Raw genomic sequence first — 27,645 nt, 5'->3', positions numbered from 1 at the left:
TAAAAACTTCACTAAAAATAATTAGTCAAATTATTTGATAAAAATAAACCATAAAAAAAATATATATTTAAATAAGTTTCTTCATAAATACTTTTAGGTGAAAAAAATAATGGAATGAATTTATTTAAAGAAACCTATTCCACATATAAACTAAAATTTATCTTTAAAGGAAACTAGTATAAGAAAGTTTTTTCAAAATTAGGTTACGTAATGGGGGTAGAGGAGGGTGAAAAAATGAGGGCAAATTAGTTTTTTCACAAATTGGGGGTGCAGTAGTAAAACAAGGAGTGAGAATAACACGAGCCTTAGGTTGGAAGCCCATGGGTCTTAGGGCGATTACAATAAGGGAAGAAGGAGCAGCGCCATTGTTCCGATTGTGGAGACTTTGAATTTTGTAGCTGAGTGGGTGTGATAGGACACAGTAGAGCGCAGGGAAGAAGAGAAGGGTGGTGTTAGGGTTTAGGGTAAGAATGGAGGGTGGAGAGGAAGGAGTGGAGATGGTGGTGGATTCGAAGGACTTACAGCAACAGAGCAAAGCCTTGGATAAGCTCACTGACCGCGTCGAGGATCGCCAATTGGATTCCACTCGCGTCCAGGAGGCCATGGCTTCCATCGCTGCTTCTGCCGAAGCTGATCGCAATGCCATGCGCATCAGGTCACCACATCTTCATTTTCAATGCATGCTATGCATCAAAAACCAACGCCTGCTTTTAATTCATGCATTATAATATATACTACTTGGCCTAGGGATTATGATTGTATGTTTTTATTCTGAAGTATCAGTAACTTAGGACCAGATGTTGTGCTTTGGTAAGATTAGTAGAAAGTAGAAACTAAGTGATAATGCTGTAATGCTCATATATCATGTAGTTTATATATGGTGTTCAATGTAATGATTTTAAAGTAGAAATTGATAAAAACAACTTAACCATACGTCTTATAAAACAAAATTATTTCGTGTATATGAGCTTGTGAAGCTTTTAACTTAGAAGTATGGAGAAATATAGCACTGCAATTGTGAAATGCATTAAAGGAGCGAGGGACACATAATTTAGTGGATTAATCAAGTAGGATAAGTTCAGAAGTTGCTCCTTCAATTCCTTTTTCATATAACAATTTAAGCTTATACGACTTTTCAAACGTTTCCGTGAGAACTGATGCAAGAAAAATAAAAAAAAGAAAGAACAATGAACGCTGAAATGTGTGATTTGTATTGACGATACAAAATTGCATTTAGGTTCATTCTTGTATTGAATGATAGAAAGTCATTTAAGATACATCTCATGATACAAACGTGGGTAATTGAATTGTATCTAGTTATGGGATTCAAATCATGAATAGGAATATTGTAGTAACTATGCTAAGTTTGAATCACACAAACGAACTAAAATCTCATCCAACTTAAATCTTAAGACATTAGGTGTATGTGTGCATCTTTGTTGCTTATATGGAGCTTTTTTGTCACTCCAACAATGTTACCCTTCTTATCCACTAAATTTGCATTTGTGATCCCTCCGCTTGTCATTTTTCCATGGAAGTAGTACACAAGAGTGTTTGTCATTTTTCTCCAAAGAGTGACAATGTTTCCGCCTTTGATCAGTACTGTTACTGACCTTGATATGTGATGGTTCTCAACATTACTTGCCTTTAATAAAAGTACTGAGATGAAATGTACAATTGAGAAGCACTATCTCAGAGAAGTAAGGACCCTGGAGTGTCAAAAATTGAAAAAAGAGTGAACAGAAATAATCAAACAAAGAGACAATGATGGCCATATAGAACAAGGAGTCAAATAGAATAGAGAAATGGAAAAGAGGCGGAGAGGAAAGACAATAGAGTGAAACAAAGAAGCGGAGAAAGGAACAGAGAGGTTTCATGACAATATTTGATGGTTTGTTCGCCAGATACAGTTTTCATCGTTGTTTGGTTTTATAATATAGAAGTGGAGAGTTCATTCAGCTTAGCTTGTGTGTGGAGGTTATTCAGGTCCCTTTTGTTGAAAACACAATGAACAATTGTTGAACAGTCAAGACTTGTCATTTATTTTTTTTTTTTTTTAAAATACAACACCTTTTTTGCTATGACCACCAAAATGAGCATGTCAAAAGCCGGAGGATGTAGTATAAGACCACAATCCTGTTAACATTTGATGACAAACTGCTGAAATCTGGAACCATTAAGCTATGGCCACTATTTGACACAACGCTTATTAACTTGGTAAATTGGGTGTTCTCCTTAATTCAAGGTCAAATCCCAAAAAAACCAATAAAAAATGAAGACAGGTGCACGGTTGAAATTTACCCTTGAATTTTCAGAGTTAGTATACCCCCCTCCTAAAATAGCAGTGTGATTTGATTTGTAACAAAAGAACCCTGATGGTCTCTTTAACATTAAAAATGTGAAAGTATTGAAGGATCCATGTGGTTACTAGTTTTATAGTTCATCTGCATTGTGAGGATGGATACTTGTAGCTGCTTAGCTGCTTACTAATGTTCATTGTCTTTAGCTTTCCTTCACTTTATACTGTTTTATATCTTTCTATTGTCCTTGTACGTATTGAAAGATCAAGTTGCATTACTAACAGAAATAGAGTGTGAAGAGCTTGTTAAGTTCTAAAGTGATAATTTAAATGAGTGAAATGTGTTTTTGGGTGAGTATTTACAAAATTGATTTTGAAGTGAAGTGATTTATATTTAGATATTTTAATTCTAAAAACAATTCAGTAATAAAACTTAATATAATTTTTTTTATCTAACTCAAAAGCTACTTAAAGTTGTTCCTACCTAAACTTTGGACTCAATCAATTCCTTAACTAAGACCAAAGATGTAAACGTTTATCTAAATCACTTTAGCTGATATTTTAACGTGATTTAGGTAATTCAACGTGAATCGAAACACGCACCATGTAAATAAATAATAGGCTGAATAGTCTTTTGGGTCTTTGAGAGTGTATGTCACCTTAGTGAATTCCTAAAAACGTCAAAATACAAAATTAATACCCTAAAGTAAGTTATTTGTTTTTCACGTTAATCTTTCGGATGTATAACGATAATTAACAGAGCTAGTTTGTTGACCTGGCATGTCATCTACTGCCTATCATGCGAATTTGAGAACAAGGTAATTGACGTGTCACCTAATATGTCACTTTGGCAAACTAACTGTATTAGGAAGGACCAACATGAAAGAAGAATCTTATTAAAGGGTACTAATTTTTAATTTCTACGCTTTTAAAGATTGACTAGAGAAGAATACATATACTTTCAAATACCTGAAATCCTACTCAGCCTGAATAATGATAAAAAAAACTAAAAAGCTGTATGTTTAATTCTCCATTTTCCCTCCTGTCTAGTCCTGCACTGATAGTTTGACTTTTATCTCTTAACTGTATAATGTATTTTGGTCCAATCACAGGGAGAAAGAATTAGCTGCTGTTAAGATAAATGCAGCAGATGTTGATATAATTGCAAATGAGCTAGAGGTAACTTAATCAGATTGTTCATCAATGCATCTAGAAATTTTTATTCCAATGGGATTTATATATATTTCTTATTGTTTTCATCAGTTGGACAAAAAGGTTGCTGAAAGAACTTTGCGCGAGCACAAAGGTGACGCAGTTGCTGCCATTCGGCACTTGCTTCACTAGAGAGGTGATAATGAACAAGGGTCAATGCTTCAGAAAATTGTTTTTCATTTAAATTGAATCTCAACCGCATTCTGACCTAATTCATTCAGAAATAATAAATGTATTGTTGATTAACTGTCTTTACCTCTCCTCTCCCCAAACTTTTATGTGCTATAAAAGTAGCCATTATCTAATGGAGAAGTCCTTCTTGAAGACCTCCTCGTGTCTCATAGTACACATGCTTGCTCGTTAAGCATAGTTTTGTCATCTTGAAGCCCAGCATGTGACTAGTTCAAATCAAATGAAAAAAAAGAGCCTTGCTTATGTGCTCTTGTGAATTGTGGTGTGTAATGCTTGTGCGAGTGGCATCTTCTGTTTTGTTTGTTACATTCAAATTGATAAAGCTACATTTCAGATTTTTGCTATTGTTTCTTGAAATGGACATTGATGGGATGGAAGTGTCCACAATCTTTGGTGACTTTTTGCTTATTCAATAAGATTCCGATAAATTATGTTACCGGGTCCTTACAATGCCAAGGTCCCCCCACTCTATGGTGCCTTTCCTTTCATTGGCCATACGCCATAATAATGTCTTCGGAGTTATTGCCATCCCCATTTTTTTGTTTGTAACCACTTCCACTTTATGTGTGATAAAGCTTCAAACCATATTCATTTAATAGGCGTTGTAAATTAACTAAAGGCCAATGCATCAATCAGTAATGTAATAGTACAGATTTCTTACAGTGAAAATTTATGCAGCATATTTTTTAATTAATTTTCATCATAAAAATAATTCTCTATTCAAAGATTAGATTTTTCTGCCGATCTTTAAAATTACAAATTGATTCGTAATGGTATTTGGCATAAGAAACAAAAGGGGTTGAGACATTCTATAAATTGGTTGAGAAAGTTGGATGTGTCTCCTTTGTTATCCTCTTCACGTGATTTTATTCGTCGCGTCACATTTCCACTCGTAAAACAGACTTGGCCATAGGACAGAATAATGCCAAGGCTAATATATATTGGAGATTGATTAAATTTATAATTTAAATACACTCAAATTATAAATTTTAATATTATTATTCATATATAAATCATGCATCATATTTTTTTTTATATTAGTCGTCGTAGCAATTATACTCGGTAAAATTTCATTTCTACATATTTGATAGTATACAAACTCATGTAACAGATGAGTGACTTTAATCTAACATTTGAACAGTTTGCATATTCATTCGTATACAATTGTATAGTCAGACCGGTATGTATTCTTATTTTTCACCAAAGTGGCTGAATGGACAAATTAACGTTTGAAGAATATGAAGTTGGTCGTTTTCTTGGAAGATGAAAATTGCAGTCAAACATTATGAAATATATTGTGTAATCTATCAATCGAATTGGGTCTCATGTTAAATAGATTGATATTGCATTCTAACTTTTATTGAGTCTGCTGCCTTCAGTCCTCTCTTAAGTGTTCAGCTGTTATAGGTCTAGCAGATTCTGATATCTCTAAACTATAAATAGTTTATGTAATCAATAAATTCTGATACACAATAATTTCTAAAATTCTCTCTTTCCACTATTTTCTCTCATTTCCCTGCTTCCTACATTGATTTATATTTTTCTTTCTCCCAAACATTCTATACAACTATATGCAGTACAAACATTTTCCATATAAAATACAAACCTATCCACAAGACTTCAAGCATATAAACCATTACTAGCAAGTTTAAGATTCTATGGTGCCATCAAAGAAATATCAAATGACTAAAAATAGTTTGGTAACCATTTTCCTACTTGTATGGTGATAACTGGACAAAAACTGATGAACCAACAACGCTGCCAGACTCCAAAACCAGGTATTTGTACCAACAGGTTTACTCATCAGGAATGTTTTGTATTGCATATGCCAAAAATTCCTTATGCACCAGCTTGTTAGAGATGAAGAAGAAACAAGCTCAAAGATTGTGGCTATTTGCTAGAGAACTCCTTTTGAGTGCCTTCCTCGGCAGATCGAGCTGCCTGGAATTGAATTGCATACTGTCTATGCAGTTCTCTAAGCCTTTCCACCAGTTCCTGGAATGTTGGTCGGCAAACTGGATCACTGGTGGTAATGAACAAAGTAAAAAGTTAGCATGTGAGAGTTGATAATTGCACCACACTTCGCTTCAAACACAACGAAGCATAACTGATAACCACTAATGTCTAACATGAAAACTCTAACAAATGAAGTAGACTATTTAATAAGAACCCATTAAAAAGAAATTAGCAAAATGTTGTTTTGAAAATCCTTGTCAACCAAACGAAGGCAAAAAACCCTTTTAACTCTTTTGTTTAGAGTAAAAAACCCTTGTACAACATATGCAACAGCTTCAAGTTATGAGCGTTAATTAAAATTCATGGCCAGAGGCTTTCAGCCCGTAACCATAATGTAGATACTAAGTAGAGAAGTCTCACACATGCGAATAAAGAAGAATAAGGAGAAATAGAATGTTGCAATGCTGTCCTTAAGCAAAAGACCATTTCACTCGTGTATGACTTTAAACATAATATTTAGCATATAGTCATTCTCTACAACAAAATGATCTCCATTTATGATATAGTGAAATAGAATCTGATTTTTTCGAACGTTTGATGATAATTTTGTCATGGATATTTAGAGCAATGGGGGAAAAAATTAAAAATACGTATGACAGTGGAAAAATAGCACACCTGTGCCAGCAGCTCTCAATTATACAAGCCCACTGTGGATCAACATCTTCTGGAATTTCTAGTCGATGGTTCATAAACCCTACAGCTCCAATAACCTACAAGAATCCTAGTGAAACTGTTCATATGTACTCACTGAGCATGAGTAGACAGTGAAATATAATAACAGGCATTGGAGCAAATGATGATGATAAAAGCTGTCACTCACTGTTGTCTTCTAAGATTATTTGTAAATTAAAAACTAGATTAGTGTAGACATGATGAAGAAATTAAAAATTCAAAAACCTAATTTGCATACCCTGCTAAATGGTTTATCTACAAGCACTAGAATTAGTGGAATAACAAATTTAACAACATTAAATGTTTCAACTGTGAAAATAGCCGTTTTTAACTATTACATAACTTTTTATATCTGTTCACTTTCATAAATTTTCATGGATGTACACATTAAAAATATACCTGCATTGGGTTGAGAGTATCCCAAGGGATCTTTTCAGTTGTAAGTTCCCACAATATCACCCCAAAGCTGTAAACATCAGACCTAATGGTTCCATGAAGCAGCAAAAAACAATTCAAAGTGGGATTAAAGTAAGAAAGAGTGAAGGGGAGAGGAAGACAAAAAGAGAGGGTAATAGAGAGCATAAAGCACACTTACTTCTCGTCTGACAGTTCATTACGAAGAACTTCTGGTGCCATCCATTGAGGCTACAAAGCAGAATAAAAAGTGGAGAATCAGAAACACTTTGGACACTGAAGGGGAAAAATTCAAAAGTCAAACATCTATGGGACCACCACAAACGAGAGCCTACCGTGCCTTTTCCTGTCTTAGTAGTGAGATATGTTTCATGTTTAAGACGGGAAAGTCCAAAATCACCAACCTGTTTTGCCAACAAAAGTTAAGATAGTCTGGCTAAATAAGAATAAAAATAAGCTGTAATTCCTTAAGCACTAACTGAATGAATACAACCCAACATATAAAAAGTAAAAAGATACGTGACGAAACCTTCACAGTCCAATTCTTATCAACTAGAATATTTGAAGACTTCAAATCTCGATGAATGATAGGGGGGTTGCAATGATGGAGATAATTTACACCTCGTGCCTATAGAAAGATTAAGCATACACCATTGCTTCAATCACAGTGATAGAGATCCTTTCTAAGATAACAAATTGAAGTTGAAGTCGAAATCTACTAGTATTGCTCCAAGAATAGATGTCTGAAATGATTAATAATATTGAAAAGGGAAAATGGAGGGAAACAAAAGTGAACATGCTGTTATTTCTCATCAAACATCAGCATCACAAGAATAAGATGTAATTACTTAAACACAAAGAAGATACATCGACACAGGAAGAGATGTTGTCCATAATACTGCTTTTAAGTACTCACAATATCTAAGGCCATATGAACTCTCCGTCTCCACTCTAGTTTGGATGTGTTTCTCTGAAGCAATCGAAATAAGCTTCCCCTGAATAGATAAAACATAAATTGATGCAACAATTATCAGCGCAAATCAGCATTATGAGACAACAAATTGAATCAGAATGAATGCTCACGATACTGAGTAAATCAGAGATGGAGCAAGACAAACCGTGGGAGAAACTCTGTTACAATGCATAAATGTTGAGGTGAAGTCACAGCCCCCATAAAGAGAATAATATTTGGATGACGAAGTCTTTTCATGACAGACACCTGCTTATAGAATACATTGTCAAATCGGTATACAACTGAATTTTAAGGGACATTCAATTAGTCACTGGAACTGAGGAATTTTATAATTAATTTGATTGAAAGTCCGGTATTATCAATCCGCATAGCTGAGGGGTTATTCCTCAAGTGATTCAAATCAGGAAGTCTCGCATATCAGGTTTTCCAAGAGTAATAAAGATGATCTCATCATGTAAACATCGTTAAAGTAAAATCCACCAAAGATAGTCTATTATGGTCTAATCTAAAAAATTTCTCTCCTAGGTAAGGGTGGATCATAGCATTCTTTATACACAAGCTGGCTTCATATGGATAAACTTTAGCTTATTTCTCATTTTCCAACATAACAAGTAAATTAGACTTCCAGACATTACCTCTTGTCTGAAGGACTGTAGCATATCATCTGAATATTCTTGCTTTGAGAAAACCTTGACAGCAACATCCTGAAGAAACATGAATATACTTTTGTCTGATAACTAAATTTTCAATTTAACAATTTAAAAAGGACTTCAAACGGCAGTAATTTGAGTTGCAACATAACAATTAATGTAATGTATTCAAAAAAACATAAACATGTTAAGCAAGATGAAATTTAAAACAGAAATTACAGGAAGAGAAAAGAACATACCGATCCATACCACAGAGCATGATATACAGTTCCACAAGAACCTGCAAACCAACAACAGAAAGGTAAATAGAAAACACTCAAAACTGATATAGCAAACCAGTGGACAATAACCACTGATTACTATATATTTGGGTTTTGTAAGTAAGGGTATCAAATTCAGGTGGCGGGCCTAATAAAGAAGCAAACAAATTTCAAAAGTAGAAATTCTGTACATAGATATATCAGCATTATTAACAAACACATGTCTTTCGATTGATGCATGGATATTGTAAAAAGACAAAAAAGCTTATTTTTCTCAAGCATGCTGCCACTTGAGTAAAGACATGACCACCTTGTCCAATTTGTTCTCCAACTGTCAAGTCCTCCCACAAAATTTCATAATCCAAGCAATCGGAGTCAACATCCACTTTATTATTGGCAGCACAACTACTGCCACTGCCACAGCTGCTGGTACTACTTGTGCTGTTAACATTAACAAACGAGAACCAGGATCCTGAAGCCTCGTTAGTAACAGGTCCATTGCTTTCGCCTGCCTGGCTTTCTCGCTTCAACCCAGAAGAAAGATTATTCTGATTAACCGACTCATTCTCTTGGTCACCCTGCAACCAAGGGGAAGCAACATGAACATTCCTTGCCTCAGATCCTTCCTGATCACTTGCTCTCCAAGGCCATGACAATGTTTTCTTTTGAATCCATGTTTCAGCCTTAGAAGTTATGATCTTGTGAATAGGTTTTCCTTCACTCTGATCATCGGAGTCTCTCATAGTTCTCCCTTGGGATTTCTCTTCAGCATGAGAAAAGGCACCAAAAGGAGATTTTTGCACATCTCCTCTGGGAGTGCTAGCCCCACTGGAATTACCATCTTCTCTCGGGTCAGAAACAGCACATTCCAACAAACTATGCTCGGAATGACGACTTTCTCCACTCCCACCTTCACGATTGACACTATTTTCTCCTGTTCGGATTCTGGACTTAACTTTGTTACTCATCTTTGAAGCCTGGTGTAACAGTTAGAAACATCAAGACATGCTAAGCCATACACAAACACAGAAACACAAAAGGCACAAAACTAACCAAATTTGAAATTTTCGAAGCCAGAGCAACTTGGAGTGGCTGCTGAGAGTCAAGGCCAAGTTTATCTGAAATGCTACTCCTACGACCATTGGAACCCGATACAGATTCTGCACTCTCTGCTCCTAGAAAGGGAATTCTGGATTCAACAAAGGGCCGTGAATCACAGGAGACGCAAATAAACCCAACCATGCTTCCATCATCATCATAGAAAGGTGTATTGGTTGCCACGGCATAGAACCTATCGCCTTTCTTATTCTTAACAGGGAACTGGCCTCTCCAACTCTCTCCCATTTTGACATGGTTGAACACATCATTGGCCAAACCAAAATCCCTGGGATCCACCAGCATCTCAATCCCATCCCTCCCAAGAACCTCTTCTGCCGCATAGCCATACAGATTTTCAGCACTAGGGTTCCTGCAAAATGATGATCACACAACCCCACGCATAAAAAAACAACTTTTACTTTAGATATGCTACAAAAACAAGCACCCCAGATGACAACAGTTGACGAGGTATAAAAATAAGCACTCACCAGTACATGACACGACATTGAAGATCCAAAACATGAACAGAGTGGCCCATTGACTGCAAGATATTGAGATACTTGTTTCCATTTTGATGCAGAGAAGAAGAAGAGGGTTGGTTAGACGTAGCAGCACCAAACCTAGAATGAGACCTGTGGTTTTGAAGCAGCTGGAAGTTGGACATTTCTTGCTTGAGGTGAGCGTGACCCTCTTCGAGAAGTTCTATCTTTTTGAGAAGCTTCTCTTCTTCTTCTTCTTCTTGTTCTGGGGTTCCCATTTCAGCAATTCTCACTATGAGAATGATACAAAAAAAGTAAGGGCGGATAAACTTGACACTCAAGGTTTGAGAAAGAAGAACACATAAACAAATGGTTTGCAACTAGAAAGGGTCAACAGACAAAAACGACAATCTCTTCTTTTTATCTGCTGCAGTGTTCGGTGATAATTATCATGATCAATAACCACTACTTCCAATTAATCTCTTCACATGTATTACAAAAATTAAACTTTCAAATATTAATAATAATTTATTACATATTATATTATATGAAAATTAATATTTTTCATCATTAGTGAAGAATAACCTTATATAAATAAACACATGTCTCTTCCTTTTGTTGTTTTTCACTTATCGTAATATATAATTTTCAAAATTTCTTTATCTAACTGACTATTTACCTATATAAAAAATAAATAAGTTTTACTTCATCTCCATGGTAAAATTCATTTTGAGTTTTCGACACACTTTTTCGTGTTCCAATCAATATCTTGTATTATTAAAAAACTTTCAATGTTTTTTGTTCTAATGTTAGAATCTTTATGGATTTTTTTTTTTTTCATGGAGTCTCAAAATCATATTATATTTGTAATTTTTTTTCTCAATCCCCCCACAAAATAAGTTATTCAAAATTCTTAGGTGATATTCAGCTTACTTCTCTTTAATGTACAAATTATATAATATTTTTTTTTATTCTAATAACTTCTATTTTGAAAACTGGGCCTGATTTATGAATCAGTCAAATAATTTGTGCTAAGAAACTACAAAACGAACTTAAAAAAGAATGGAAGAAAAATTGGTCAAAGATTGATTTATATTTCAATTGAAAAGTATTTAATAATACTTTTTTTAAAATAAATATCTAAATATTTGTTGTTTTTTAGTATATAAGATTTAATTACCCTCTGATTAATGAACTCATCCTACAAAAATTTATTCACATTGCTTTGCATGAGAAAAATGATGGTACATTTCATGCAACTTAATTTTCAATTTTTGTATTAAATGCACCGGAATGCATCCTTATCTCACTAATTGTACTTGTGGCTTTAAACAAAAGGAAGAAAGGATACTCTGCACATGTATAGCAATTGAAGCACACCTTCATCATCTCTTTCTCACTATCTCTGGGAAAAACATTCTGTGGTACATCACATCAAGAGAAAGATTAGCAAACTTCAAAAACTTAAACCCCTTTAACTATGTGGATCTCATTCATCTCCACCTATTTCCTATATTTTGTCTTTACGCTTTTTATAACTATTACTCTCTTTTTTAGAGAGGACAAATATTTGTATATATAAAAAACTAAATCTTAAGTTATTTTAGGAATAAACCTGTTTCATTTCATAGAATGAATAAAAGAATATGCACTCTAGATTCTCTTACAATAAAATGACAATAATAGTTGTAAAAGAGTTTCAAGTTACATCTTTCTTATAAGGAATCAAATTGATCAAGATCTTCTTCGGTAGTAATTTTTTATTTATTTGACATAGATACTAGTTCAATATTTACCTAAAAAGTACTAATATGTATCCAATTGAAGTGATTTTTGTAAAATATTTATGATAGTATTCACAATATGTACCCATTGGTACTCAATGAGTATCAGATACGAATGCATACTCAGTGTAGATAAAGTATATTGTTTTAGGAGTACCCATCCTTCAGAGATCAAACTTTCTTACCTATAATAATATGATTGTTATATTTGGGTACGAAAATTCTACTATAAGCTATCTGTAAGATTTATTTCCTTTATTGATTTGTTGAATTTAAGATATATTTAATTGAGGGATGTGGTTATCCATGAATTCCTTCCCATATTATCTTTGAACAAGCTATGGATTTAATAATTCTTATTGATTACAAAAGATTTAACTAAGTATAGAAATAGTAATTACTTTAGTTGACTTGACCATCGAATCTATCATTGGATTGAAATTGAGCCACATTGCATATATTATAAACCATCGAATGGAATTATTCTAAAACCTTTCTCTTCATGGTGTGACTAGTTCATCTGCTAATGATTTAAGAAATAAAATAAATCGCGGAAAGAGTAACAGAAACAAAAATTCAGACAATAAAGATATAGATAGGTGCAAATTCTTTTTTATTAAAGAAAGGCTAGCTTACACGAAATTTCCAAAAATACAGGATAAATAACCCAGCTTTTATTAGAGTGGGAAGGGATTTACAGGAAATGATGAAAAAAAGAGTGGAGAATTGGAAAGCAGCATCATAGAGGGCAAACCTTGTGGGAGACAATAATTTTACACATATTTGCAAACTTTGAAACTCATTCGGTATAAGCAGTTACTATTAGAACAGACGAGAATGCAGAAGATGGATGCAGTTCAATCCAACTATAGATTGGAGTTCACTGCAGCTGCTAATGTAAGCATTTGCTTGAAAAAATTCACAGGAGACTCCACTTGATCATGAAGGTGTGCATATTGGCGACACAGCATTTCATCTACTCTGCCATAACTTTATCAGTAAGACTTAAGGTTACATTTAGCTACATAACAAGAAGCCACTCTTGCTGTACCGAACAAGTTTTGTCAGGTTGCAACAGTTCAATTTGGGATAACTACACAAATCAGCTTGTTCAAATTCTTGTCCCATATGTCGCCTTGTTAGGTGAGAGCATAACTTATGACAACAAACTATCTAGCGGTCAGCATGAGGGGGCAGAGCCAGGGCTTTAAATTTAATCTTACGGCTACAGAATAGCTATTTAACACTTCTAGAGTTTCTCCGCGTCACAGGGAGTTCAAGAAGAACAAAAAAGTAGCACCGTTCTGCTTCCCTGATATACTGGACTTCTCCGTTCATTACCTTTAGAATCTTTCTGCTCATGCTCAACCCTAAACCTTCTTGACTCACCCACCGACTGTTATTGAACATGTCTTGAATCAGTTCAGGAGGAAGACCTTCACCAGGACATACCATTCTTCACAAAAGAAAATAGCAGACAGTCGATTAAATACTATCCACTCGAAAATAATAATACCCAAGTAAACATTGCATATATGGAAAAGCACCACAAGGTCAGTACTAATTTACAAGTTGCTAAATGTATACATCCAATAAGTATTTAGCTAATAACAAGCATTTGCCCTTTTTTTCTCTCTCTTTCTTTTTGTTGGATAAGAACATTGTTTTCTTCTTCTGCGTAATCTCTTTCCCAACAAATTATGTAGAATGACAACAGATCCAAAGGGAAGTCAAAAAGCATTGGGATTATTCTTTTCAGTAACTCACAAATTACTAGTCAGATTGTTAGTTTGTTCAGATGGGAAACTAAGATTCTAAGATATCAATCTACCAAGGCCACAATATTCAATTATTGTAATCATATTGAGATTGAGACAAGGTCTAAACCTAAGGCTCCTGTAAACACTTATTTTAGGTGTTCATTATCATCCGTAAACACTTGAAAACAAAAATAATGAGAATTACTTTAAGATCACACCACAGTACCTAAATTCAGCATGGAGAAGAGTGAGCCCATCCGAGATTTGTTTTATTCTTGGATGTACATGAATCTCTACCCAACCATCTGGAGATGGTGCATAGCGCACTATATTCAATAAGAAATCAGTCAACACTTGTTGAATCCTCAATTGATCACCATAAACAGCCAATGCCTTGATTTCTTCTGGAATATCACGAATCAACTGTAAAGTTCTTTCTCTTAACAGTAACATTACTTGGCTAACAACTGCATTTATGACATTTCCAAGCAAGAATTCCCCCTTTTCAAGCTCCAGGGACCTAACGCCAAAAGGAAAACAAAAACATGATCGTACCTTTCTCTAAACAAAATCAAAATCAATACAGTAAGTTTATAGGGACATTAAAGCAAGTAAGAACACTAAAGGAAACTAACTAAGACAGCAAAACATGAAATGGAAGTATCAACCCACTGGCAAAGTATGGTATATGGAGATAGAACTAATTATTGATATTCAAAGATACCAATTCCCCAAATTTAAACATCCTAGTGGGAAGGTAGTGTATATGTTTACATAACAAATACGTGCTTTGTTGTCTGACTTAATCTACGTAGAGCGTCATAGAAGACAAATGAAGTTGATATACATCATTGACGAACATGTAATACAGGGTACTCACAAACTCCAAGACGTTAGCAGATCAAAGCAAAAATGGAAAACTTCAAAGCATATTGGTAAAACACAGATGTGGTCAAAGTTAACTCGAAAACAACTTTTAAGACTTAATATTTTACTCCTTAAATAATACAAGAGTTTTGAGTATCATTCCAACAATAAAAGATGCTTTACTTTTTATCTCTCTAAAATAGGAAATCATTGTTTTTTAATATATACTATTAAGTTATATTAAACAAAAATGTTAAGTGAGCATCTCATTTGGTATCCACTAGTGCATGGGATATAATGTCGACACCTCTAATTTTTTTTCTTTCAAGATTATTAAAACAAATATTGCATATTTTGAAATGAATGTTAGAGATAAAAATTAATGATTTAAATTTGGAAGGATGAAAAATCAAAAGAATTTAAATAGAATGTTATATATATATATATATATATATATATATATATATATATATATATATACATCTTAAAATGAATGTTAGGAATAAAAAATAATAATGAGTTAATAAGATGAAAAAGAAAGAAAAAAAATTATAGGCACCACACTTAAAACTTTTATTTTTTTGGAACAAAAAAATATTGAACCTGTTTTTTAATCATTTATGTTGTTTCTTATACAAATAATTCTAAACAGAAAAGATTTCTCCAAGTACATAATCCTGTTGAGTCTTTCAATGGGGGTATATAGGGAAGATGAAATCAATTTCTCTATATTTAAAATTATGAACTAATTTATAAAAATGATTTCCTATTAGCTTTTTCAACATCTTACTTTTCTCTTATAAGCTAATTTTAGTTTTAGTTTATAGAGAAATAAATTTTGTTTTTTCTTCTTATTTTTCTCTTATAGGAGTATGTATGAAAAAATTTACTCCAAACAGGCTCTAGACATTTTAGTTACAGTACCGTGGAGCAACAATACTCAACACTAGGACTAACTTGGCTTCCTGGTCCCGTTTCGAAATACCATTTGTTCTGAAAACTAAGCTATCACATTTCAGTACGATTCAGCTTTGATTGTTAGCATCTAATTCATCACATTGCAAGCTTTCACATTAGGGATGCTGGATTTAAATAGCAAAATTTGTTACTCTTTACATTGTCTTTCAAGACAACCAAAAGGTTTTAAAGGATAACTTAGAAAACTTACCCATCCTCAATGCTTTCAAGATCAACGTCGCGTATTATCTTTAACATTTGCTTCTCACAGGCAGCACTAGTCTCAAGAAACTGCTTTTGCTCATCGGTCAAGCCTGTAGCCTCCAAAAGAGAGTTGGTAAAGCGTATGCCACTTAAAGGATTCTTCACTCCTTGACAAATATAAGCTAACTCTTTCATCCTAGCAAAGGAAGTCTTCTCTTGTTGTCTCTGTGCCTTCAGAGCCTGTTGAAGCTCAGGACTCACAATTTGCAAAAAGCAAAAAGCCCCAATGATCTGACCGTCCATGTTAACTCTCTTATTTGCAGTCAGGAAAGTTTGTATATACTTTCCATGCCGATCGAGAAATGAAAAAGGAAATTTGTCTGTATCTTGTCCGTCAAGTGCATTGTGTAAGACAATCATAAACTTTGTTATTGAATCTGAACCCTTCAACTGACAGCAACTACCAAAAACCTCTCCCACCAACATTTTTCCAATGACATCCGCACGACCCCAACCTGTAAGCTTTTCCATGGCAATGTTCCACTCTAAGCAACATGTGTTATCGTCTGATGCAAAAATGGGAGGGATCAAAGCATTTGGACTATGCACAATAGCCTTGTAGTCACCTTGTATGTTGATAAATTTGTCCATCACAATTTTTTGACCAGTAACATCCTGACCAACAAAGCACACTCCAACTATATTATTTGTATAATCCTTGCTGGAGCAAGCATTCACCACAACAAAAACTGCCTTATTTTGATGTTCTGGGCGAAACGTCCTCATTTTTATCTCAACATTCTTATCCTCTTCACCTGTACTAATTAAATTCAAGTTATGTCATTGTACAACCAATTATCAATACCTCATTTCTCCTAAAGCCAAACTAGATGTAGTTTATAGCAATGGGTAACAGTTTACTTCTAAGCTCATTGAAATACATTATGCCCCATTCAGTAGTTGGAAAGTAGGAATATGAAAAAGCAATTTGAGTACATTTTATTTTCTAAAACATCTTAATTTTTTTATATCAAGCCAGAGTAAAGTGATTTTCATTCCAGAATCTACACCATCCCAAAGTAGCCCCTTACAAAAAACGAAGCATCCTAAATCCTAAGTGACAGACTGCTAACTAAAATAGAATGATACTGTCACACTGGATTGGTCTATGAATATTTTCTTCTTTTTCCCATTAACAAGTTTTGCATTGTTACACGGTTGAATTTTATGCTTACCTAGGTTGCGGTTTTTATTGAAACTCTAATGACTGAACCATTAAGTGCAAATTGTGCAGAACAACCGGTAGTTTGTGCTTGAATATTTGGAAAAGAAAAGGTAGTTAGTATGGTGATATGAACTATTTTTGGGGTGCTGCTGAATACCGTTAAGTATATGAGCACCCACTAAAATTCTAGCTATCATGTTTACAATACAACTTTGCCAAACAAAAATGGTTAGATTGGCATGTTCTCCCAAATGGTACAGGGTTCTCCAACCTAGTTATCTAACATACCCAATAAACGGACCACAAAGGCAGAGTATTAGAAACAGCACCTTTTAAAGCACGAGAAAGAAGCTTTTCCACAGTTTCTTCAGACTCCTTAAACACAAGATCGCGAACCAAGGACTTCCCCATAGCCTCCTCAACAGCAAGTCCTGTCAATTCTGAAACCTTTGCATTCCAGCCATTTATGTGACCATCAGTATCAACCGCAAATATAGGAGCGGTGGCTGTTTCTATCAATCTAACCATCTCTCTCGCCACAGAACTTAGTTCATCAACCCCTTGCAATTCTAGTTCTGCCACACGGGGATCCACAACAGCCTTAGAATTGCTATGCTCAGTATCTCTAAACGAGTCACGAAGAATAAGCTGCAACGAGTGAATTGCATCCATTTCCGCATTCTCCCATGGCAAGCTACGGCTTTTCACCACTTCTAAAAATGCCTTGAAAGAAGAACGGGGATGCATTCTCTGCCCATCATCCTTGTCCTCCGGATGATGCTTTGCACCACCCCACTTGATCTCTTTTCCCGTGTGCGACCTGAACCAGAAAAGGAAATCCTTCTCCGTGATATAAGCAACTGCCATCCCACAAACCGCATCCCCGAGCGAGGTAGCCCCAGGATAACCGGCATCAGCAAGACTATCAGTACTCAAACCAGTCGAATCTCCATGGAAGGCCAACAACCACTCAATAATGTCCCTTATCTGAGTCTCAGTTGGAGTCACACCCAACGGATAATAGTTCCCTTGGTAGTAAAGAGCAGCCCCATCACACTTCACCAAGTCCATAATACTAGGACTCTGAGTGACAATGCCAGTAGGCGAATCCCTAAGAAGCATATCACACAACAGTGTCTGCGTCCTCAAAACCCGTTTCTCCAACGATTGCGCGGCCAACTGAAGCTCCATGTTCAACTGCAGCCCAAAGGCCTGCATGAGAAACTCACAAGCATACCTCAAGGGAAATGGAATACATCTAGCAGAAGTGTGATGGCAAACAACAAGCCCCCAAAGCCTCATCGGACTCCGGCCTCCAACACTTTCCTCGTCATTTCCATTAATAATAACAGCCATGACCAAAGACGCAATCGACCCCATGTTAGCCATGTACTGAGCATGACAACCATGGGGGGCCCTGAGCGTGGACCCAACCAAACAGAGAGGCTGCACAAGAGCCTCATCCTGCACCACCCTCACAGCAGATGCATGACAATCCACAATCATCCTAACCCTATTCTGCCTAAACAAAAACCTAGAAGCCTGAGGAATATCAGTGGCGGGATAATGCAAACCAATGTAAGGCTCCAAATCAGGCCTCTTACTCTCAGCAACAACCTCCCCATGCTCATCCTCGTGAAACTTATAAACCATAACCCTATCGTACCTTGTCAATTCCCTAACACTCTCAACAACAGTGTCACACAGAAGCTTAACATCACCACCGGGGAGAGACTGCAGCTGCGAAATCGCGCGCACGGCGAGCTTCTGCGACTGAACGGCACCGGCGATAGAAAGCGCCGGGTCCTCCGTACGTGCGGGCTCCAAATCGATGACGATTCCGACGTCAATCCGGTGAAGTATGCCGTAAAAAGGCTTACCAGAGGTTCGGGAATGGATCCAGATAGGGTTCATGAGGCTAATTTCGCGCGCGGCGAAGGCCTTTTCGAGGAGGAGAGCGCTGGATTGAGTGAAGAGCGTACGGACGTCGGCGCCGAGCGCAAAGGCGTCGAGCTTGTCGTCGATAGAGGGGACGGACTGCGGAGTAATGCCGAGCATGTCGCGCGCGTTCTCGGAGTACGCCAGGATGCGGAAGGAGGGCTCGCCGACGGCGATCATGGAGCCGAACGGCTGGATGAAGCCTCCGCGCTGGATTTTGAGGAGGTACGCCGTTATCTGCTGCTCCGGCACCGATTCCGGGGTGAGGCGAATCGATTGGGAGTAGTCGAAGGACCTCCCCGACTCGCCAGACTGCTCGAACACCGCGTGCAGACGCGCGTCCTCCGTGTACTGCGCGATGGCTTTGCTCATGGAGTCGATGTTTTGGTGGCTCAGCTTGGTTCGCGAATTGTGAATTTGTTGCTGTGGCGGAACCGACGAGTTCTCTGCTCCGCTTGCTGAGGCCATTGAAGTCGAAAATTTGGCTCTGTCACTTGTTCTCTTTTTCCTCTTTCTCTTAAGGTTATGTTTGTTGTGTGAAACTCTCGGAACTCTAGAGAGTGACTGCCACCACGAGGAAGATGTAACCAGTAAGAGTGAAAATTAAATTAAATTAAATTAAATTAAATAAAGAAAAGAGAGAAGAAGAAGCTCAGAGTGACAGTGGCAGCTTCAGCAATTTCACAAAATAACGCTGCTTTTGTTGTTTGGCGTTTCTCGTGCACGCGACGCGATTGCTCGATAGCCTGTCTCTATGTGGTCTGCGTAAAGTTAACTTTAAATATTAAACCAAAACCATCACAAACTCTAAATCTCACTAATATACCTTTTATCTTCTCTAATCACTACTCTTATCTTCTTAACCCACTTTAACTCATCAAAGTAATATAATTGTCAAACATTTCACGTTACTTTATGCATAAACAAATCTTACTAATTTTTTTGCTTTTTTTGGTATGGTGGAATTTCTTGTGGCAGAGGTTGGGTCGTGCGAACATAATTGAGAAGGGTAGTGAGTCAGAGTGACTGGTGGAGGATCACACTTTGCCAATTTTTTTCCGAATAAAATCTATTTTAAAACAAAATTACGATAACTAACCCATGCCTCAATCAAATCAAACTTCGTCAATTCTTTTCTTTATGACGTCACAATTCCTCTCTCCACAGATCCAAATAAATAATAATGTTTACTTATTATATATACATAATAAAGTATTGAATATTTAATATAAGTGATAATTAGTTAAAATAAAATAAAAAACAATTTTTTAAATTGTGAATTAAATTATGCCTAGCACGAGGCATACATATGGGTACTTGATATGATAATAAATATCATAAATGACATTAAAATGGAACATAATAGTGCTTAATTAATATGATAATCCATAATTAAATATTATTCATATAAATATAGGTTTAGTTTTTATTATTTATATATACACTCATATTTTATGTTTTTTGTGTTAGTTGATAGGAGTCGTTCAAATCATAAAACATATTCTTAATAATAAATGAGTAAATCTTTTGTGTTGACAAATAATATAAATTTGTCGCCTGATGTTTTTAAATAACATACTATTTATAAAATCTCTTTATCTAACATTCGATCATCTAAGTAACATCAACATCCAAATTTAGTTCAACAATGTTAATGAGTTTGAAAAAAAAAACAACTTCGAAGGAGACATGATATTCTAATTTTGTGACTTTTTTTGTTGTCGTGTCTTAAATGATTATTTTTATAGATGTTAATCCTGATATTTAAGTATTTTGTAGTGTTATGTTGAAACTGGAAAATTAAATTCTCATATCATTTGATTTTACAACAAAATTAAATAATAAAAATTTAATTGAAAAATATAACTTTTTTGAATTTTCATCTAAAAATATTCAATTTTGTGAATAATTTAAAATTTAATTATCTAATTTTTTATTTTTAATTCAAAGACACGTAAGTAAGCAATGATGATACAAATAATAATTACGTTAATTATGAATATTTAATTAAAAAATAAATAAAAAATTATGTTTCTAATAAAATAATTTTTGTAATAAATATTTATTTAATAAATCAAATTTATGAAATTCTAAATAGTTAATTAAACAACGGTTAATATCATAACTTGGTCTCTATGACCGAGTTGATCGAGCCCAACACGTCCGTGTGGGCCGACCGACACATCCAGCCCATTAATGCTTAAATCAAGATCAGCAAAACTAAATCACCATTAATAATTAAGTAATACATTTCTAAAATCAATCAACTCCACTAATCTAGTCCAATAAGGTAAATCATCAAAATAATATAAATAGCGACATTTCAATAACAAGGTACGTCTTTACTAAATATACTTTGACAACTGAGCGCATAATACTTTTTGCTGACTTGAGCATTGGAGTGCCTTCTGCAGGTACTCCCATTCAGCATTCAACCGGGATAGAGCAACTGAGACCGGAAGAAGTAGTACAAAAACGAGAAGAGCGAGTTGAAGTGCGAGTTGAACAATTTATAAAATAATATAAATTTAAAAAAAAAAGAGTTGAGTAGCTTTCACAAAAATAATGTAATCGAACTAAATTACAATTTTCAACTAGAAATAATTAATCACTAACTACACAGAAATTTCAGCAAAACCACAGGAATCAATTCTGAATAGTGTTATTTTATTTTATTTTATTGTTTATTTATTTATTTCCACACGTCCTTGGTCTTTGCACATTCACACAGTCATAGTGACATAAGTTTTATAACATGTTTCACGCAAGCCTCCGGCTGGTTGATCGCGCCGAAGAAGAAGAAACCGTGTTAGAAGAATAAATAAATAAATCATTTTCGTATAAGTTAAAACTAATTCAAATATAAATTAAAAAAAATTAAATAAATAATCTGAACTATATATTATTATTTATATAGAAATGTTTTCACCAGAAAAAAGCTCTGAGTAAATGTGTCAGTCAAATGCTATTCTCGTAGATTATAATTAGATTAATCCATATTTTGTTTTTATAATTTGATTATAGTCACTTCTAATTTATTTTCCTAGTTTATGTACTAAGATTATACCTTCTGAGAGTATGTGAGATATAAAAATGGATAATTAGCAATATTTCATACGATTAATAGGGTTTAACTCGATTGGTTAAAAAAAATACTTGCGTGTTAATAATGCAATATTATGTTTATATTAATTACATTAGTATTATCATTTTAATAATCCTATTTTCAGTGAAATAATTTTTTAATTACTATGAATTTTTGCATAATATCTTAAATAAAGAAGACAAAGAAAAATACAAAAGCGTAAGTAACGCATTACAAATCAAAATAATAAAATGAGTGTAAAATGGTAGGTACGAGGTTAAATTAAACTTAAAATCCACTTCTCATATCTATTTATTTACATAGCATAAAATTTGATAAGAGTCACATGTATAAATTTATATAATAAAAAGATATCACAAAATCTTATAAGAGATTTACATCTTTATCTTTACTATTTAAGCATTGAGTTACATGAGTTAAAGATAAGTTTAAAATATCTCAAATATAGAATTCCTATAGTTTCAAGTGTGCAATAAACTTTTTTTTATATTTTCACTACCCAAGATTTTAATCTATGTGATTTATACACTTAGTAAGACTATGATATATCTTTATATTAGTTTTACTACTTAATACACAAATTAATCAATCAATTATTCACATATTATCCTAGATTGTGACATCAAATATCATACATTTCATTTACCTATGTAATTTAAATCACAAGTATTATGTCATATAAAAACATATACTAAAAATATTAATAATTGATCACATGATAATATTCAAGTATGTGTCATATGTTGTTAAAATATAATAATTCATTCAAATATAGACAATTTTTCATTAAGAAACATTTTAAAACATGTTATAAAAAACACAATTCGCATTCGATCATCAGTTTTGCTCATTTTAAAAATTAAATAAAATTCACTCAATTACCAATTCAACTCACTCAACGACTTGTTAATCATCTAGCTAACAAAAACTCCTAAACTTACACTAAAATAAATCTCATCAACTATTTAGTTACACCTCTATCAAACCTCTTGAATTTTCAAATAAATAAATTTTGCTTAATCAACAAAATTACTTTGATTTGAAAACTAATTAAATAGAAACAATTCTCAATCCAGAGTTATTAGAAGGTGGAGAGTGGAAAAATATAAAGAATGAGAACTAACAACCAGAGTTTAAGAGACTAAAAAAAAGAAGAAATATTAATGTGTAAAGGGGAAAAACGAGAAAGTTTAAGGTAATCCAAAAGCTTTAAAAAAAGAATAAAATAATTACAACATTAAGACATCATTTAATTGATGAACAAAGGTTAAATATTAATTAATAAGTTAAATTTTACCATTGAAAGAGTCGTGTCCATTCCTTTCTCTCTTCAATTCAAATTGGATGATTAATGGAGTGATGGTTTTTGGGACATAGTACGATAAATGGATATGTGGAGGGTAGAGGAGATGAATGTAGGAATAAGAAACAAAGCAAATAATGGCATGTGAAAAGGTGATATCGAGAGTCAATTGTTGAAGATAGATAGATGAGTGATAAAAAAAAAATACCATTGGAGGAGATAATGGAATAAATATAATTCTAGTACTACTTTAGATTCTACGAACAAAAACAGTGATAAAGAACAGAATAATTTTATCAACAATCATAGGCTTCTAAGAAATCACATAGCCATAGTACCATTATTGTTCTAGCCAGACTTCTATTTTTCATTATTTACTTTTTTATTAGTTTTAATAGTTACAATGTATGATCACCATTTATTTTATTTTATTTTTAAAAAGAAAAGCGATTGTGATGAGACAACACAATAGTAATATTCGTCAAAGTTGTCTTAGGAAGAGATAACTATCCAATCCTTTCACCACTTTATTGATGTTGTTTCTACAAGGATTTTTCATGTGCAATGAAACTTCAAAATTCAAAGCATCTTAAATGTCAAAAAAACTCACTACCAATAATTTTCACATTTATTTAATGTCAGAATATGATCCAAGGAACTGCTTCTAAAAGTAGGTCAGAGGTGTGGATTTTGTTTTTATTTAAAAATAATTGAATTTGGTGTAGTGAACAGCAACCTGCAGAATTTGTTTCCATTGCAGTTCAGACTGTGAAAACAAGCCTATCATGTGGCTGTAACAAAAAAAATTGTATTGTTTGAATTCAACTATGTTCAAAATATTAACCAACATGCACAAATAATAACATGCACATCCGTATTTTTCTCAAATCATCTATTATTTTTCTTATATTTAAAGTTACTTAAATGTACTTGATTTAAATGTGTAGAAAAGTTAAACTCGATATAAAAGAGTAAAAAAGATAGAAAATGAAATCGATAAGCTTAAAGGTTAAAATATGTTAAGATTGAACAAAGGATACTAAAAAATCTTATAAAATCGTTCTTAGTTAAATATTACAAAAAAAAATTGCATAATTACTCAAGATGTAATAATGTCTTTTAAAAAAAATTAGATAAAATTTAGAAAGCAAGAGTAATGGAAAAAGAGGTAAAATTATATTTGTCACTGATTTTATATAATATATAAAGCGTAACAGCACAATATTATCAATCTTATCATACATCAAAATATTAAATATGGTGTAATTACATTTCAAAATTTAAAGTATATTGTTCAAATATTCAAAATATTAAAATATAATAAAATTAATGTTCAACAATAAACATGCTATCATCTCTGTATTTTCATATTCAATCTCAATCAATACACATTAATTTACTCAACAATAAATCACTACAAGAAAGTCATGAAATAAAAACCAATTTTAGAAACAAAAAATAATTAGTTGCTACTAAATTAGAGACCATTGTAGGGACTAAATAAATTTTTGGTTTCTAAATTAGTTTCTATTATTGTTAAATTAGTTTCTAAATTGTTAATTGGTAGTTAAAACCTTGGTTGCTAATTAAATACCAATTTAGAAACTATTTAACAATAATATAAACTAATTTAGAAACCAATTTTTTTTTAGTTTTTAAAATGGTCTCTAATTTAGTTACTATTGCAACTAATTATTTTGATATCTAAAAATTAGTTTCTATTTGATGATTTTCTTGTAGTGAATGTTGCGACCACATCACATTCACATCCATACTCTCTAACCTATCCATATTCTCTAACCTAGGGTTTTATTAAAATGTAAATCTAACATTAAAAAGTAAGTGTGTTAACACAAAGCTCAATTTCCTAAAGAAAAACAGAAATAACATAATTAATGCACTACAAAGTTCTGATCAATGATCCAAACATATTATTAGAACTCTGAACTAACCGGGAACGTATCATAAAGTCTCAGGTATCACATGCAAAGAACTTTAATCTTTTTAACAAAATTTTTTAAAACTTACTGAAAGAAGAAAGAAACATAATTAAACTTACTCAATCAAAATTCTAATTAAGTTATTTAACTTGATTTACTACGAGAAATTTAAAGATGATCCCCAATTATTAATCTAAGAAAGATGGATCTAGAAATATAAAGAAAAGACAAATAAAGAGAAAAATGAAAACTGACTAACCTATTTTCTATTTATATATAACAGGTTTCATTTGAATGATGTTATTTTGACTCTAAAATTATTTTATAAATATTTACACAAAAACTTAATATTGATTTTTGTAAAAAAATTTGACATATATTTTGTTTAAATGATTTTTTTAATGTGTCAAAATCATAGTCGAAATGACAAAACCAACCAAACTTTTATATAGAGCATATATCCAAAAAAATTTAGAAAAATAAAAGCAGACATGAACAGTTTTTTTTCCTCCGTGAACATTTTTTTCCACCATGTTTTCAACCTGTTCTTCCCATCTAACAATGTCACAGTTCTAAAGTTATGTACAAGAGAAATAAATTTTTAAAAATCACCAAAAAGAATTTACTTTTTTACTCTTTTAATTTTATGAAATATTATTTTTAGTCTTTATAATTAGAAAATGTTATTAATGACAATTTTTTATTTCATTATTATTCAAATTCTCAGTTAATTTTATAAAATATCACAATATTAATATTTCATATTTCACCCATATATTTTAAAATCTCAATCAAAGGCATACTACTAACTAAAATAATTTATTAGAATAAAAATTCATTGTGTCATTTTGTGTCACCTATCTACTGTGTCAATTTTGGACAAAGACAAAAGACTATGATAAAAAGGGGATAAAGTAATACATAATAGCCATGATGGTAGAGTATGCATGGACATAACTAGTATGCAGTATGTTATCTAGATCTCTTAAATATAGTACACGACAAAATAAATAAATAAATATATATATATATATATATATAATTATGAATTGTTTTAAATTGATAAAGATAAAATGCAAGCTGCAATATTTTAAAAAAAAATTGAACATTTGTGTGTGGCTAGTGTGATATATGCCATTGAATAACAGTGTCCTTATTAGGTTGTTAGCATTTTTAGAACAAACTCATTCTAGTAGGATGATCACAATATTCTACTTCTAAACTATGTGGAAGTTAACAAAAATTTAATAAACTTTCATATAACCATATCACTCAATTTAAATTTTGATGACAAACCTTAAATAGAGCTCCTAGTTATCACTTTATAATGTAATCTAAACCTAAAAGAAGAATAAAAATAACATTTACAAAATAAAAAATGTAATTATCATATGATCAAAAGAAATAAGATATACCCAGTTTAAAATGCTAAAATCATATTTAAATAAGATTTAAACTACTCTCTGGTTCTAAATGTATGACTCTGTTTTTAAATTTGGTTTCTTTGTTATAATATTTTGAACATTCTATGTTTATTATTCTTATGTGTATATTACATCACTCATGTATAGAAAATATATAGGGAGTTTCTCTCTCCCAAATTACAATCTAATTAGGTAGGATACTAATCATGAGATTCTATAATTATTAAATTAATTGCATATAATTGGGTACAATATCGTCAAATATTGCATACAATAATTACATATAATTTGATAATTATTATTTCCTTAATACTCCCCTCAAGTTGGTAGGTGAAGATCAAGAACCCCAACTTGTGTCGTAGCGTCAAAAATCGTTCTTTGCCCAATGCCTTCGTAAAAATATCTGCGAGCTGATACTGTGTCGGTACATATGAAGGACTGATTATCCAGCTTGTAATTTTTCTCGCACAATGTGGCAATCTATCTCAATGTGTTTTGTGCGTTCATGAAATACTGGGTTTGCTGCTATATGTAATGCCGCTTGATTGTCACAGAAAAGTTGAACTGGCAAGTTACATGGCACCTTAGATATCGCAAAACCAAACTATCTCCAAACAAGTATTGGCCATTGCGCGGTATTCTGCTTCCGCTGATGATCTTGATACGTTTGTCTGTTTTTTTGACTTCCATGAGATAATATAGGAACCAAGAAAAATGCAATATCCAGATACTGATCTCCGAGTTGTCTGACAACCTCCCCAGTCTGAGTCACAATAAGCTGTCAATGTCAGATTGTTTTCGGATGACAATAGTAATCCTTGTCCTGGTGATCCTTTGATGTACTTTAGGACTCGAATTGCGGCATCCCAATG

The 27,645-nt window shown here is 33.2% G+C and overlaps 3 protein-coding genes across 7 annotated transcripts; 1 reads left to right on the top strand and 2 right to left on the bottom strand.

Moving 5' to 3' along the window:
- The first annotated feature begins 329 nt into the window (after window positions 1-329).
- On the top strand, window positions 330-4,047 carry LOC137831943 (DNA-binding enhancer protein-like protein). Its single transcript, XM_068639858.1, has 3 exons — window positions 330-655; window positions 3,412-3,478; window positions 3,563-4,047. The coding sequence occupies exons 1-3, from the start codon at window positions 471-473 to the stop codon at window positions 3,641-3,643; spliced, it is 333 nt and encodes a 110-aa protein (XP_068495959.1). The 5' UTR covers window positions 330-470; the 3' UTR covers window positions 3,644-4,047.
- A 1,081-nt stretch (window positions 4,048-5,128) lies between these two features.
- On the bottom strand, window positions 5,129-10,731 carry LOC137831942 (uncharacterized). 5 transcript variants are annotated; one of them, XR_016521352.1, is made up of 13 exons: window positions 10,275-10,679; window positions 9,742-10,156; window positions 8,999-9,665; window positions 8,668-8,708; window positions 8,414-8,482; window positions 7,924-8,024; window positions 7,722-7,800; window positions 7,335-7,548; window positions 7,141-7,209; window positions 6,987-7,036; window positions 6,791-6,872; window positions 6,335-6,429; window positions 5,129-5,726 (listed from the first exon to the last, which is right to left on the bottom strand). XR_016521352.1 is itself a non-coding variant. In XM_068639857.2 (13 exons), the coding sequence occupies exons 1-13, from the start codon at window positions 10,541-10,543 to the stop codon at window positions 5,594-5,596; spliced, it is 2,169 nt and encodes a 722-aa protein (XP_068495958.2). In that variant the 5' UTR covers window positions 10,544-10,731; the 3' UTR covers window positions 5,129-5,593. The 5 variants fall into 5 exon arrangements, 3 of the variants coding, with proteins under 3 accessions (XP_068495958.2, XP_090159230.1, XP_090159231.1); XR_016521351.1 differs by having other exon boundaries at window positions 8,996-9,665; window positions 10,275-10,674; XM_068639857.2 differs by having other exon boundaries at window positions 7,335-7,433; window positions 10,275-10,731.
- Window positions 10,732-12,641: 1,910 nt separating this feature from the next.
- Window positions 12,642-19,791, bottom strand: LOC137831941 (phytochrome B-2). Its single transcript, XM_068639856.2, has 4 exons — window positions 17,392-19,791; window positions 15,845-16,652; window positions 14,036-14,329; window positions 12,642-13,505 (listed from the first exon to the last, which is right to left on the bottom strand). Exons 1-4 carry the CDS (start codon window positions 19,466-19,468, stop codon window positions 13,286-13,288), a joined length of 3,399 nt encoding a protein of 1,132 aa, XP_068495957.1. The 5' UTR covers window positions 19,469-19,791; the 3' UTR covers window positions 12,642-13,285.
- Window positions 19,792-27,645: the final 7,854 nt, after the last annotated feature.

Source organism: Phaseolus vulgaris, chromosome 6 (genome assembly GCF_051622355.1).
Source record: "Phaseolus vulgaris cultivar YP4 chromosome 6, ASM5162235v1, whole genome shotgun sequence".
NCBI lineage: Eukaryota > Viridiplantae > Streptophyta > Magnoliopsida > Fabales > Fabaceae > Phaseolus > Phaseolus vulgaris.
This window is presented reverse-complemented; position numbering and strand designations above follow the sequence as displayed.